Below are 13,879 nucleotides of genomic sequence, written 5' to 3'. Positions count from 1 at the left end.
GTACAGGGCGATACCACTAAGCTCGTGTTCGAAGCCAGTAGGCAAGTACCAATTTTGCTAATCAAATATAATAAATTAAAAACATCGTGTAATAAGAAAAAACAAAATTGGTCAATTTTATAAATTGCTTCATTACTAGCTTTTTTTTATTGCTTAGATGGGTGGACGAGCTCGCAGCCCACCTGGTGTTAAGTGGTTACTGGAGCTCATAGACATCTACAATGTAAATGCGCCACCCACCTTGAGATATAAGTTCTAAGGTCTCAGTATAGTTACAACGGCTACCCCACCCTTCGAACCGAAACACATTACTGCTTCACGGCGGAAATAGGCGGGATGGTGTAAGGCATCTTGTGAGCCCGCACGAGCAGCTACCATCACTTCGCCCATTTCTGCCACGAAGCAGTAAAGCGTTGGAATACCATATCATTAGTCATGTGGGCCGTGAACTCATTCATCCGTTCGAAGCAAAAGACCAAAAAAAAAAAAACTTCTAACCACCTCAATGTGTCTTGTTCTATTTGCACGGATCCCGAAATCACAAACTATTCACGAATTTATATCAAGTCGGATATCTCCCGCCACCAAAGAACACGAGTTTCGAGCCACGACTAATACAAAACTACTACGTAGAAAAGAAATCACAGATAGCTCAAGTATGACTTCGAATAAGAATAACAATCTTCGTATCCAATTTAGTGCTTTCTACGTAACTTGAATTACTCAATTTTGATATAACAAATAAAATCTAACTCTATAATCTTCAGACACGGTCTATTTACAGTTACATCATCATAGAAGATTGACGAAAGATAATAATAACGTTAAATGCACGCTCGCATATGGACCCCGCCCTATGATTAGTGCTCTGGTTCACGCGACTATTGCTATCCACAATAGACGTTACACAGAGACACAGAGAAAGTTTGTTTTTGGTTTAATTTAAGAAAACAAATGATTTAGACTAGGATCAATAATAAATCGATTAAGTCACGGGAATTATGTTTTGGTTTCTTGAATTTCAAGGTTGAAGCAAGACGATTTCATTACCACATACCATGGTGTGATTAAAACCAAACTACGCTCTAAGCTCCCATTTGTTATTTTTCATTTTACTATCGCGAATGTTTTCGGACAGTTTTCTTGGTCACGAACGTTTTGGAGGGTTATTCTTATCCGACCACGACCGGGCAACGCAAAGCCGGTGTAACTATATTGTAGCTATACTTGAGACCTTAGAACTTATATCTCAAGGTGGGTGGCGAATTTACGTTATAGATGTCTATGGACTCCAGTAACTATTTAACACCAGGTGGGTTGTGATCTCGTCTACCCATCTAAGGAATAAGTAAAAAAAATATTATTATTCTCGGAGTCTCGAAAAAACAAACTGGCTACGTATTAAAATACCTCATTGTCTTGTGCTTATTTTAAATTAAATTCCAACACTTAACCAGAATCTCATTCGAGACAAACAATAAAGGCTGCAAAATTGCCATGAATTAAAAAAATTTAACAAGACAAAAATTCTCATTTTACTTCTACGAAAATTCACATACAAAAGATAACGAATGAAATGATGAAACGTCGACTAAATTTGATGTTATGCAGAAATGATTCAAACAGCTTAATAGTTCTTGTCTTAATTGGATTAAGAATTAAAAAAAAAAAACTTTTTCACGACTAGGTCCGTCGTTCACGACTAGGCGAAAAGGATGTATGTAAAAAAAGTTTAAGATTAAACTATAAAGAAAATCTAATAGCATTAATATAGAACAGTCAGAGGAAATTTTGTACTAACGGTGAAGGAATAACATCGTGTAATAAAAATGAAACCCGCAAAATTATAATTTGCGTAATTACTGGTGGTAGGACCTCTTGTGAGTCCGCGCGGATGGGTACCACCACCCTGCCTATTTCTGCCGTGAAGCAGTAATGCGTTTCGGTTTGAAGGGTGGGGCAGCCGTTGTAACTATACTTGAGACCTTAGAAATTATATCTCAAGGTGGGTGGCGCATCTACGTTGTAGATGTCTATGGGCTCCAGTAACCACTTAACACCAGGTGGGCTGTGAGCTCGTCTACCCATCCAAGCAATAAAAAAAAAAATACCTAGAATGATCTAATGAATGAGTTTACAATCTTCAAAAACGGTGATTTGAATAAGAAATTCCAATTAAGTGCTAAGTAATATAGCTTACCTAAAAGGTCCATTTAATATTGTACAAGTTGATTGACTCTTTTCTGCATAACACATCCGGATTATGCGTTACGTATAACTTGATTATGTATGAAATTTTTACTACTGAATGGGCTGTTGATTCTAAGATAAGATTTTAAACAGCCAATTAGTCGTGCCGGAGAGATGAATGATATAAACTCGAATCTATTAAATTAATTAAAGCGCAGTTTTATAAGTGATATGAATCGGACGATAACATAAGCTTCAAATGAATTTTATCATATTTTAACTAAATGGTAAATTAGTGTTAACGACCTTATTCTTTTGTTTTATTCATAGCGTGAATACAAATCGTAAATTTTTTGATATTGGCAAATCCACAGTGCCAAACCATTTGAATTTAGAATACAGCATACCCGCCAATATTCATGATATTACCTAAGACAGTGCTTAGCAAGATAAAATGTATGACGGAAGACGGACAAGCAGAAATTATTAGCCCAAGTTGTCTCACCTTGGTAGCAAGCATAAGTTCTTCTAAGCTATATCTTTACAAGTTATCTCTGTTACTCTTCTCTCGCAAATCCTCTTTCGCTCAGTACATAAAAGTCTGGGGCACACAGTTACAGACTCGAATAATGAACCCTTAGCTGCTTTACTCTGTCAATGCCGGTCCCAAGCCCGGATGAGGAACGAGGAGGGTTGAGTTAGAGTTTGACCTGAAAACAGTCCACGCCGAATGTCGGGCGGCGGTTAATTAGCTGGACCCAAATAAGGCTTAAGTGGCCTCAAACTAAATCTCTTCCAAAATCACTACCATAGAAAAGGACGCACAACCCCTAGCATGTTTATTTTCCCAATAAGCCTCACGAGGCCACGACCCTCAGCATTGAGGATTATCGACGCAAGGAGTAGTAACTGCCTTAATGAATTCGAAATGGTTTGATTTATTCAAAGATGCTCTAGTCTTATGAATATTGTAAGCGTTAAAAAAACGCAAATGCGTTTTTGTTCGCGAAAGTACAATGTTAACTGTTGAGAAACGCAATAAGAGTTATGTGAACGACGTTACTTCATTAAAACGATGGATATAAACGAACGTCCAGATTATTCAATTAATTAATGTAAGAAAGCAAGTGTCCGATCGCAATATATTTTTTCGAGGTCAACGAACGGGATGGCACGCGATGTACGCAGTGCAACGGCTGCGCGTGGTGTGAAGTCGCCTTTAATGAACGCGGCCCAAGTACGAGGATTTTGCGTTTATTTAAAAAAATTTTTTTTTACATATATAGGCATAATTATAGTATCTACATATCAGAGTTTTTAGAGTTTTTAAAGATTTATACTTTGATATTTGTAGCGTATCCAAATTACATGAATTGTATTTAAGTTTTGGCAGCCTGTTAGTGATTGATTGTTTATAGCGTGGACGTCAAGAGGTCTGCATATAAATAAACTATTGCTTGGGATGTCAGTACTCTCAATTGCATTTTAGGGCTGTCCTATCTTTGAGGCTTGAAATTTATGTCTGATTCGTGGAAAGAGTGCAGGATTCCTTGTGGACCTCAATTGCGACAACATGTTAGAATTTAAAAAATTTCATCTCACATCGCTCAACACATATTATGTATGTATACAACGAGCATGTTATTCGCTTGATGTTTCTAACCGCGACACCTTCACTATTTAGTGATGGACTGTTTGACGTTGTAACGTAATTGTGCTCATAAGCCGACGTCGGATTTAGTCTCCCGCTGTTGCCTGTAACTTGTATCGTCTAAAGATTTTATATGACAGTAAATTGCATTTCATCTCCCGATTTTATCGAGCCGCGGACGTACTTAGCGGTTCCGTTGTAATCATTTAACTTATTTCATTTATGTTGTAATAAATAAATTCAGGAGCAGTGAAAGTTGAGAATGTTTAACGTACGGTTGATGTTAATACGAAAGCCTTTGTAGAAATAACCGTAAAGATTATTAATTTATTACATACTAGCTGACCCGGCAGACTTTGTAGTGCCTCAATCGATAAATAAAAGACCTACACTTTTGTATAAAATAAACTTAAAACAAATAAAAGAAATCGGTCCGACGGGTGACACATCAATTTTGTTTTTAATTCTTATTTTTATTTAATTCCGAGCATTTTCATATTTATCTACCTTTTAAACCTTCTCTGGACTTCCACAAATAATTCAAGACCAAAATTGGCCAAATCGGTCCAGCCGTTCTCGAATTTTAGCGAGACTAACGAACAGCAATTCATTTTTATATATATCGATACGTCATATGTATGTAAATGCCGTAACCTACCTTGAGGCATGAGGTCTAAGTCTAAATTGTATTGTATAACCGCTGTGTCTTCTTTCAAATTAGAATGCATAACTACAAAACAGTGGAGATACGCAGAGTTATTGCCCATTGAAGCCTATTGAAATTATCGATACTGCGATTCAGGTTTTAATTAGATTTATCTGGTATGCCGTTAGCTACCGCTACAGCTATTATTTCGAAGATAGAACACAGCGAGCCTGTATTAGCAATCTATCAAATTACACTGTTAACGGCTGTTCTTCACACCAGCACGCCTGATTACTTCATGACAGAAGACCGAAGCAGACAGGAATGTGATTGTGATCAGCCATTTAAAGAATTAAAGCAAGGTGGGACCTGTGAAATCATTCGCCTTCCTATGAAATAAAGAACCGATTAACAACATCGGAGCTATAGGTACAATTTCACTTTCTCGATCTAATACCTACACTTCTAGCAAGATCTTCTGATCAAACTAGTCGGATAGTTTCAAGACTACAAGTTATAGGCAAAGCGTGTTTTTTTTCACATAAATGTCATCGTTAACTTTATCATCAAATCTAATCAATTCTTATCAAGCTTTATTAGCTAAAACACGGCTTACAAAGTTGTTGATAGTTATTTTATAGAACAGCGTGTTTCTACCAGGTCGGCGTGCAAATATTAATCAAAATTATTTACATTAAATGCAGTCAGTAAATATATAAATTAATTTAAATATCAAACAACAAAATAAATTAATTTAATAACAATTGATTATTTATGTTATAAAACGAAAACAAAGAACAGAAAAAAGCGAATTTAAAATTAACATAATGATTTATCATTTAAAAAATCGTTAACTGTATAATAACATCTTAAGGTTAAAAAAAATTTCAAGTTCTTCATCGGCTTCAAAAAGGGCTGCAGTCCTCAGCAGAATTGAGAATGCTGACCTAAGAACTAAACTTAACTGTTAATAAACTCCTAAACTTGTTCTATTCTTAATACCATTAAAACCCGGCTCACTTTGCTGGCCACTCTTTGATTCGATCACAGACCTAGTTGAAGATATCCTGAAGTTTTGGAGTCTATACGGAATCTTGATATACACAAGCACATTGACAATTGCATATTGAGGGGTGAAAGACTATTAGGTTTAAGCGAAATTTTTGCAATTTTATAGGAGAGCCATTTAAAGTTTAAAATTTGGAAAAAAAAATCATAACAAAAAAGCTTCTTCAGCTATTTGAATGGAGTAAACTTAATTGAAGTTAAATTAAAAACAATGAACTGTTGATGTTAATACCAAATAAAACGCACCTTTAATTACAAAGGTAAATATCGCGTATTAAGCATAATGTTTTTTTAATTTTTTTTATTGCTTAGATGGGTGGACGACCTCACAGCCCACCTGGTGTTAAGTGATTACTGAAGCCCAGAGACATCTACGACGCAGATGCGCCACCCACCTTGAGATATAAGTTCTAAGATCTCAAGTATAGCTACAACGGCTGCCCCACCCTTCAAACCGAAACGCATTACTGTTTCACAGCAGAAATAGGCGGGGCGGTGGTGCCTACCCGTGCGGACTCACCAGAGGTCCTACCACCAGTGAATGTCGTTTAAACCAAATAGCTTTTCACCCGTCGTTATGGTAGATCTATTTCTTCCTGCACAGAAACAATATATGATTATGTAAATTGAAACTATAGTATTCTCAACGACAGGTTTCATATTATTTTTCGTTGAATTTAATTACAATTAATGTCTTTATAATTACTTACGGTTTGTTCGCACGCTCTCGTTTTGCACAATCGTTTTTTTTTTTATTACTAGCATTTGCCATGTACAAGTCTACAATTTAAATTAAGATAATTTGCATTCAGTTTTTACAGTAATTATCTTTGTAGTTATAAAATTCATGGAAAACGCTGATCGCTCATCGCACGGGCCAACGTACACTGAACTATTTTTGAACGAAGTAAACACTTGTAAAATATATTTTAAAAAAAGAGGAACTTCTCGATCTTTTCGTTCTTTCGTTCGTTTCATTCGTTCGATTCTTTTCATTCATTCAACGAAGCAGGCGAGGACGGCTAGAAAATAAATAATGACAAAGAATAAACTAAACTATATATCATGTTAATTATTGCCAATAGTGGCGTTTGCGCCCATACATTGATGTACATATAAGATGAGCTAATAAAAGCATCTCAAAAAACATACCTTAGGGACCGGCTCCTCACTCCAGCCTCCGGAATTCGCCATTCCTTCCAACAAAGCCAGCTCGCTGCAACAAAGAAAAAAGTTTTTTATTATAAATTATCTGATACTTTGTATATTATGCACGTGGTCAATTAGATTTTTTTATTAGATCTAAATTAAGGGGCGACTTCAAACTTAACATACTTTAGAGATCTCTTTTTACCCTGTGGTAGGACCTCTTGTGAGTCCGCACGGGTAGGTACCACCGCCCTGCCTATTTCTGCCGTGAAGCAGTAATGCGTTTCGGTTTGAAGGGTGGGGCAGCCGTTGTAACTATGCTGAGACCTTAGAACTTAATCTCACGATGGGTGGCGCATTTACGTTGTAGATGTCTATGGGCTCCAGTAACCACTTAACACCAGATGGGCTGTGAGCTCGTCCACACATCTAAGCAATAACAAAAAAAACTTAAAAGCTTATTGAAACACATCTTCCAGCCGACGTATCTTCCTGTCGACTCTAGACACTATTGAGTTTGCTTTAGGTATTTAGTAATTAGGTAAATTTATTGTTTAGGAGGATTTGATATTGCTTCTTTTAGGTAGGTCGTTCGAAAGTGTAGGTTGTTTTAACTCTTGATTGATAGAGCGGAACATCTGATGTTAAATGCTTACAAGATATCATAACGAGGGGTGTTAGGCTATTTGGTTTAAGCGACATTACACTTAATACGCGACATTTTTCTCTGTAATTAAAAGATTTTATTTGGTATTAGCGACCCGCCCTCGCTTCGCTTCAGAAACATTAAATATTATTATTGATAGGCGAGTCCCGCCATGTTGCGCGCGGTACGACAATAACTGCGGGTGACGCCGCCGGACGAAGCTAGTCAAAAAGTAGCCTAAGTTACTCCTTATATCAGCTACCTATCAGTGAAAGTTTCATCAAAATCGGTAGAGCCGTTCCAGAGATTAGCCGGAACAAACAGATAGACAGACAGACAAAAATTGTAAAAAATGATATTTTGGTGTATGTACCGTATATATATTCATATGCATGTAGTAAAAAGCGGTTATTTCAATATTACAAACAGACACTCTAATTTTATTTATATGTATAGATGTATAGCTTTTAATTGAACTTCAATTAAGTTAACCCCATTCGAATAGTTGAAGAAGTTTTTTGTTATGATATTTTTTTTCAAATTTTAAAACTTTAAATGGCTCTCCTGTAAAGTTGCAAACTAAAGAGCCCTCAACCTCTTGATAAGAAACATAACTTAAAATCGCCATTTATACATAAATACGCAGACTCAGAAACTATCTTTTTTTTGTCCTACCTATGCTGATAGCCTTGTGAGGCTATTTCAGCTTCGCCTTGAGGTATAGGTGAGCTCACGGGCCTCAAACCGGGTGTGTTGCCAACACTGGTCCTAGCAACAGCAGTGCTTCGCAGAATCTACCACCGGATCGGAAACACGACCCACTGAGAAGATCCAGCGAGAAATTCAGTGGGCTATGTCTATGGGTTAATTTACTCGTCGAGCCCTTCGTCGCAAGCGACCGGAAAAGCTGTATAACGCCTGATATTATTGATTTTCAGTTTCGATCACATGTAATAAACGCTATCGCCTATAACTTGCTCCACACGAAAAACCTAATTCCGGTGAAGCAAAACCGACGGAGCAGCACCAAGCATTAGCTCAGCTATCACCGTAAAATGACGTTTTCCATCGATACTATAATAATAATAATAATAAAGAATTTGCAAGATGTACAGTGCAATCTCTTGCAATTGGGCTTGGATTGCGAGGAGGAATTGTATTTGAAGCAATCGAGCGGGATAAGTGGGTCGTTTTGATTTAGTACCACTTGCACAATTCTCAGTTTGGCTCTCTCTCTCAGCACAGTTTGTGTATTTTGAGGGGCGCGATTAAAAACGATTTAGCGGTTCGCGCACTCGAAAATTGAAATGACTGATTGAAACCAAATCGGGGCGATTGCAAATTTAAGTCGAAGTTTTGAAGTCGTCGTGGCCTAACGGATACGACGTCCGGTGCATTCGTGTTGAGCGATGCACCGGTGTTCGAATCTCAGGCGGGTAACAATTTTTCTAATGAAATACGTACTCAACAAATGTTCACGATTGATTTCCACGGTGAAGGAATAACATCATGTAATAAAAATGAAACCCGCAAAATTATAATTTGCGTAATTACTGGTGGTAGGACCTTTTCTGAGTCCGCACGGGTAGGTACCACCACCCTGCCTATTTCTGCCGTGAAGCAGTAATGCGTTTCGGTTTGAAGGGTGGGGCAGCCGTTGTAACTATACTGAAACCTTAGACCTTAAATCTCAAGCTGGGTGGCGCATTTACGTTGTAAATGTCTATGGGCTCCAGTAACCACTTAGCACCAGGTGGGCTGTGAGTTCGTTCACCCATGTAGGCAATAAAAAAAACGACATTTCGGCCCATTTAGATTTTTAAGTAGTTGAGTCAGTAAAGATATGACAGTAAAGACATGCGACATATTAATAATAACGTATGCGCGTTGTGGAATGTATGATTGCTTCGCGACAAATATGATCTAGATGGCAAAGTCGACCGGTACGGGCTCACATTACACGTAATTTGCAGTAAATAACTGCTGTGTATTGCGGTATGTTGACAGTGAAGTCGTCGTGGCCTAAAGGATAAGACGTCCGGTGCATTCGTATCTAGCGATGCAACGGTGTTCGAACCCCGTGGGCGGGAACCAATTTTTCTAAATCTAATTCTAAATACGTACTGAACAAATGTTCACGATTGACTTCCACGGTGAAGGAATAACATCGTGTAATAAAAATGAAACCAGCAAAATTATAATTTGCGTAATTACTGGTGGTAGGACCTCTTGTGAGACCGCACGGGTGGGTACTACCACTTTGCCTATTTCTGCTGTGAAGAGTAATGCGTTTCGGTTTGAAAAGCGGGACAGCCGTTGCAACTATACTGAGACTTTAGAACTTATATCTCAAGGTGGGTGGCGCATGTAAGTTGTAGATGTTTATGGGCTCCAGTAACCACTGAACACCAGGTGGGCCGTTAGCTCGTTCACCCATCTAAGCAATAAAAAAAATCCTCCGAAGCCACGGGAAAAGTTTATTGAATGAAAGAATCGGTATAAGAATGTCAATTATCATGTAATTACTAACTTACTATAACAATTACATAAAACAATATTTGAAATATCTAGAATTAAGTTCCGTATAGACTTCCGTCTGTACATAACTCAATGATTATGTAAATTCGTAAGCATTTTAGGTTGTACTATGTAGAAATTAATTTTGCTTTCGTTTGCGTGTGCAACTAATTAGTGTAATGTTATATTTACGCTGGATAGTTGAATAATGATTAGCCTAAATACCATTGGTGTCTTTCTGGTGGTACGACGTCTTGTGAGTCCGTCTAGGTAGGTAGGTACCGCCGCCCTGTCTATTTCTGCCGTGAAGCAGTAATGCGTTTCGGTTTGAAGGGTGGGGCAGCCGTTGTACTGTTAAAACCTTGCAACTCATGTCTCTAGGTGGGTGGCAGAATTTACGTTGTAGATGTCTATGGGCTCCGGTAACCACTTAACACCAGATGGGTCGTAAGCTCGTCCACCCATCTAAGCAATAAAAAAAAAAGTTTAAAGTTGGAGCACTTCTCACTGCATCCGGCAGAGCATTCCACAATCGAACCGCCTGGACGGTGAATGAATAATCAAAGATTCTAAAATTTATTAAAAAATAAAAAAAACTATTTTTTAGTTGGATTTTTTATAAAAGCGTATTTTGTTAGTTTTTTTAGTTGAATTTCAATATTTTCGATAATTTTTATTTATTATTAAATTGTCATCGGTCCTTAATAAGTATAGGTATACCAAATTTCGAGTTAATCCGACGTTTTCAAGGGGTTCAAAATCATGTTCAAAGATTCCGTTACATACATACGTCTGAAGCTAATAAAAGCGTATTAATAAAATGACAAGCGTTGAGCGTAGTTTGATCACCCAAGCCCGCGGCCCCAGCGGCACTGGCTAAGATCTAAATTACATATTGCACTGTACTGGCCGAGATATTTGTACGCTGTGTATTGATACGTTAGCTTTGAAACGGCCTGAGGCATATTTTACGGTGTTAAGAGGTCTGTTCGTCACAGCGACCGATCTTACGCGCTGACTGCATCGTTGTTGCGAAGATTGGAGAAGATTGTGGCTATGACCAGCAGTGGACGACTGTGGGCTGAAGAAGAAGAGGTTTGTTATATTGTTCGTAGTTCAGAGGGTATTTAAGGCACATTTTCCTTATTTTTTTATTGCCGTATAAGCAGACGAGAGTTTTCTTGGGTAAATGCGTAGAGCAAAAGAGTCAAGGAGAACGACGTATGGAGGAGGAGGCAGACGAAAATACGGCCCACCTGATGGTAAGTGGTTACCATCGCTAATGGACGTCAGCAATGCCAGGAGTAGAGCTAAGCCGCTGCCTACCGTTTAATACTCTCCACAAGTCTCGTTTGAAGAAGTGACCGGTGCTTGAGGTATCTAAAAGCAGCCAGAGTGAATCCGGGGTATCTGACAAGACATGTATCGGGTGACCGGCGGCTTTGCATTTGTAGTGTTTGAAATAATGACAATAAAATATGCGAAATGAAATCGTAAAACTATTGTTGTTTTTGTCTCGTGAAGAAAGTTAAGATTATTTTTTATTGCTTAGATGGGTGGACGAGCTCACAGTCCACTTGGTATTAAGTGGTTACTGGAGCCCATATACATTTACAACGTAAATGCGCCACCCACCTTGAGATATAAGTCCTAAGGTCTCAAGTATAGTTACAACGGCTGCCCCAACCTTCAAGCCGAAACGCATTACTGCTTCACGGCAGAAATAGGCGGGGTGGTGGTAACTGCCCGTTTGATTTTTATTACACGACGCTATTCCTTCACCGTGAAAGTCAATCGTGAACATTTGTTGAGTATGTTTTTCATTAGAAAAATTGGTACCAACACGAATGCACCGGACGTCTTATCCTTTAGGCCACGGCGGCTTAAAAACACAAAACACAAAACTAGTTGTGTTTTTTACTAAAACAATTCACATTAAATAGTGATATCATATCCTGACCTTGTTACATAGATGGCGTTAATTATAGGTTCTTATATTATGATATTTTTTCTGCACCACCCATGCGTTTTTGCAGCCGACTGTACCGTAAAGCGTAATAAATATAGTTGTTTCAAATCAAGGTTAGGTTCTGTTTCGATTATTGCTTTGCGGTTTCGAAGCGTGCTTGGTTTGAAAGCTATTGTTTTTGGTCTGAACGACTATGTGAAGTCGACTTGAGGTTTTGTTTTACAATAACTATTTGCAAGATGAAAAATTTTACCTATACGTACCTAGGGAAGTTTAGAGATGCGTTATGTAAGATACAAGTTTAAAAATGAAGACTTCGGTTTTCATGTCACGCGTAATTTCTTCTTGGGTTTTCGCGAGGTGTGTACACAATTAAAACTTCTTATACGGTTAAAACTCGCGTTGATTATTTTAATTATATTATTTTTGTCATTAGTTATTTATACTTTACTGGTGGTAGGTCCTCTTGTGAGCCCGCACGGGTAGGTACCACCACCCTGCCTATTTCTGCCGTGAAGCAGTAATGCGTTTTGGTTTGAAGGGTGGGGCAGCCGTTGTAACTATATTGAGACCTTAGAACTTATATCTCAAGGTGGGTGGCGTATTTACATTGTAGATATCTATGGACTCCGGTAGCTACTTAACACCAGGTGGGCTGTGAGCTCGTCCACCCATCTAAGCAATAAAAAATAATAATTAATAATTACTTACTGATCCGTGAGAGCTGTATATTCAAAACTTTGACGGTATAACGACAATAAAAACTTGAGTTTAAGCTGTGAACGTTGTCTTAACTCATTTCTGATATTTGGTCGTAGGACACTTACGATGTCTATAGGCTCCTGTAGTAATTTAACACTAGGGGCGTATTATCGTTTTTTCTATCATCGGTAATGTAAAATAAGTCTATGCATAATTCCACAGTTTAATTCCGCACTTAGCCCGTGGGTCTACATCTAAAAACGATCTATCAGTTGTGTTCGATTCGAATCATCTAGAATCTCTTGTGAAAGCTCAGCCATCGACAAAAACGTACGGCTTATTTCATGCCACTGTGGCTTCGTAACTCAATTTATAAATAACAGTAATGTTTGCGATCTGCGACACGTCACCGTTTTTGACCTGGTTCTGACTACGATACCCGGGATGTGCATGGTCAAGGAGTGTTCATTGCCGAGCTTGAAGTAACTTAGGAAATAAAGATAGCTGGTTTCGTAAACGATACTTCAAATATCGCGTAAGGTATGCTTTTAATTAATTATGCCCTCTTAATTAATTTGTTTGCCTAAACAATCAGCTGACGCGCGGGTTCGATGAACTTGTGCAACGCGGTACACTCGCCAACAGTAGTAAAATAATATTTCGTGTCAATTTAATTTCTTTACTGAATGCAGTCGATTCCTTCTTTTAGGCCGTACTGTATCATGTTGGGTTCAAAGAAATAAATTAAAAAAGGAGCCCTTTCAGCATAATGTGCTTTTGTTTCTTGGTCAAAACTTTAAAGCGACATTCCATCGCGAAAGAATGTCCAGGAGAAATTTTATAGATCTTTTAATAAAATAAAAACTCTTTCACGATCTCTGAACGTGCCTTCAAAGTTCAGGGACGAATTTGAGGCGAATTTCAATATAATGCAATAACATATGACTGCAATCAGTAGTATTAGAGTGAGGTACACACATTTATTCCTTTGCGTTTATATAGTACTACTGAGCATCAAAGGAAAATGTTGATTTTAGTGCAAATTCTTTCAAATTATAATGACTTGTGGTTTCAGTTATTGGGACGAGGTTCCTTACGGCAGGCTTGGAGGAGATAGGGATTTTGCTGCGCGACCGAACTGAAAAAAATGTGATAGTAAAACCGTAAGAAAAAGTCCGTGGAATAAAACCGTTAAATGAGACGTGCGCAGGCGCGACAGTCGTATACACAAGCGAGTGGTGTATAATACCTTTCTCTTTCTCCTTCTTTCTTTTCGTTCTCTCATCCCTTCTCTCTTTATTACCACTCCACCCCGCCAATGCATAGTATATACTCATGAAT

At 38.1% G+C, this 13,879-nt stretch overlaps 1 protein-coding gene across 3 annotated transcripts in view; it reads right to left on the bottom strand.

Annotated features, from left to right (window-relative positions):
- The window catches only part of mwh (multiple wing hairs), a 132,634-nt gene that overhangs the window by 17,715 nt on the left and 101,040 nt on the right, over window positions 1-13,879 (bottom strand). For all 3 annotated transcript variants that reach the window (XM_089734075.1, XM_028172238.2, XM_089734076.1), the window contains one exon: window positions 6,708-6,771. In XM_089734075.1, the coding sequence (XP_089590201.1) occupies window positions 6,708-6,771 (64 nt within the window). The remainder of the gene's footprint in view (window positions 1-6,707; window positions 6,772-13,879) is intronic.

This window comes from Bombyx mandarina, chromosome 17 (assembly GCF_030267445.1).
Source record: "Bombyx mandarina strain Sakado chromosome 17, ASM3026744v2".
In the NCBI taxonomy this organism is placed as follows: Eukaryota; Metazoa; Arthropoda; class Insecta; order Lepidoptera; family Bombycidae; genus Bombyx; species Bombyx mandarina.
The sequence above is the reverse complement of the archived record's forward strand: the minus strand, read 5'-3'. Positions and strand labels throughout refer to the sequence as shown.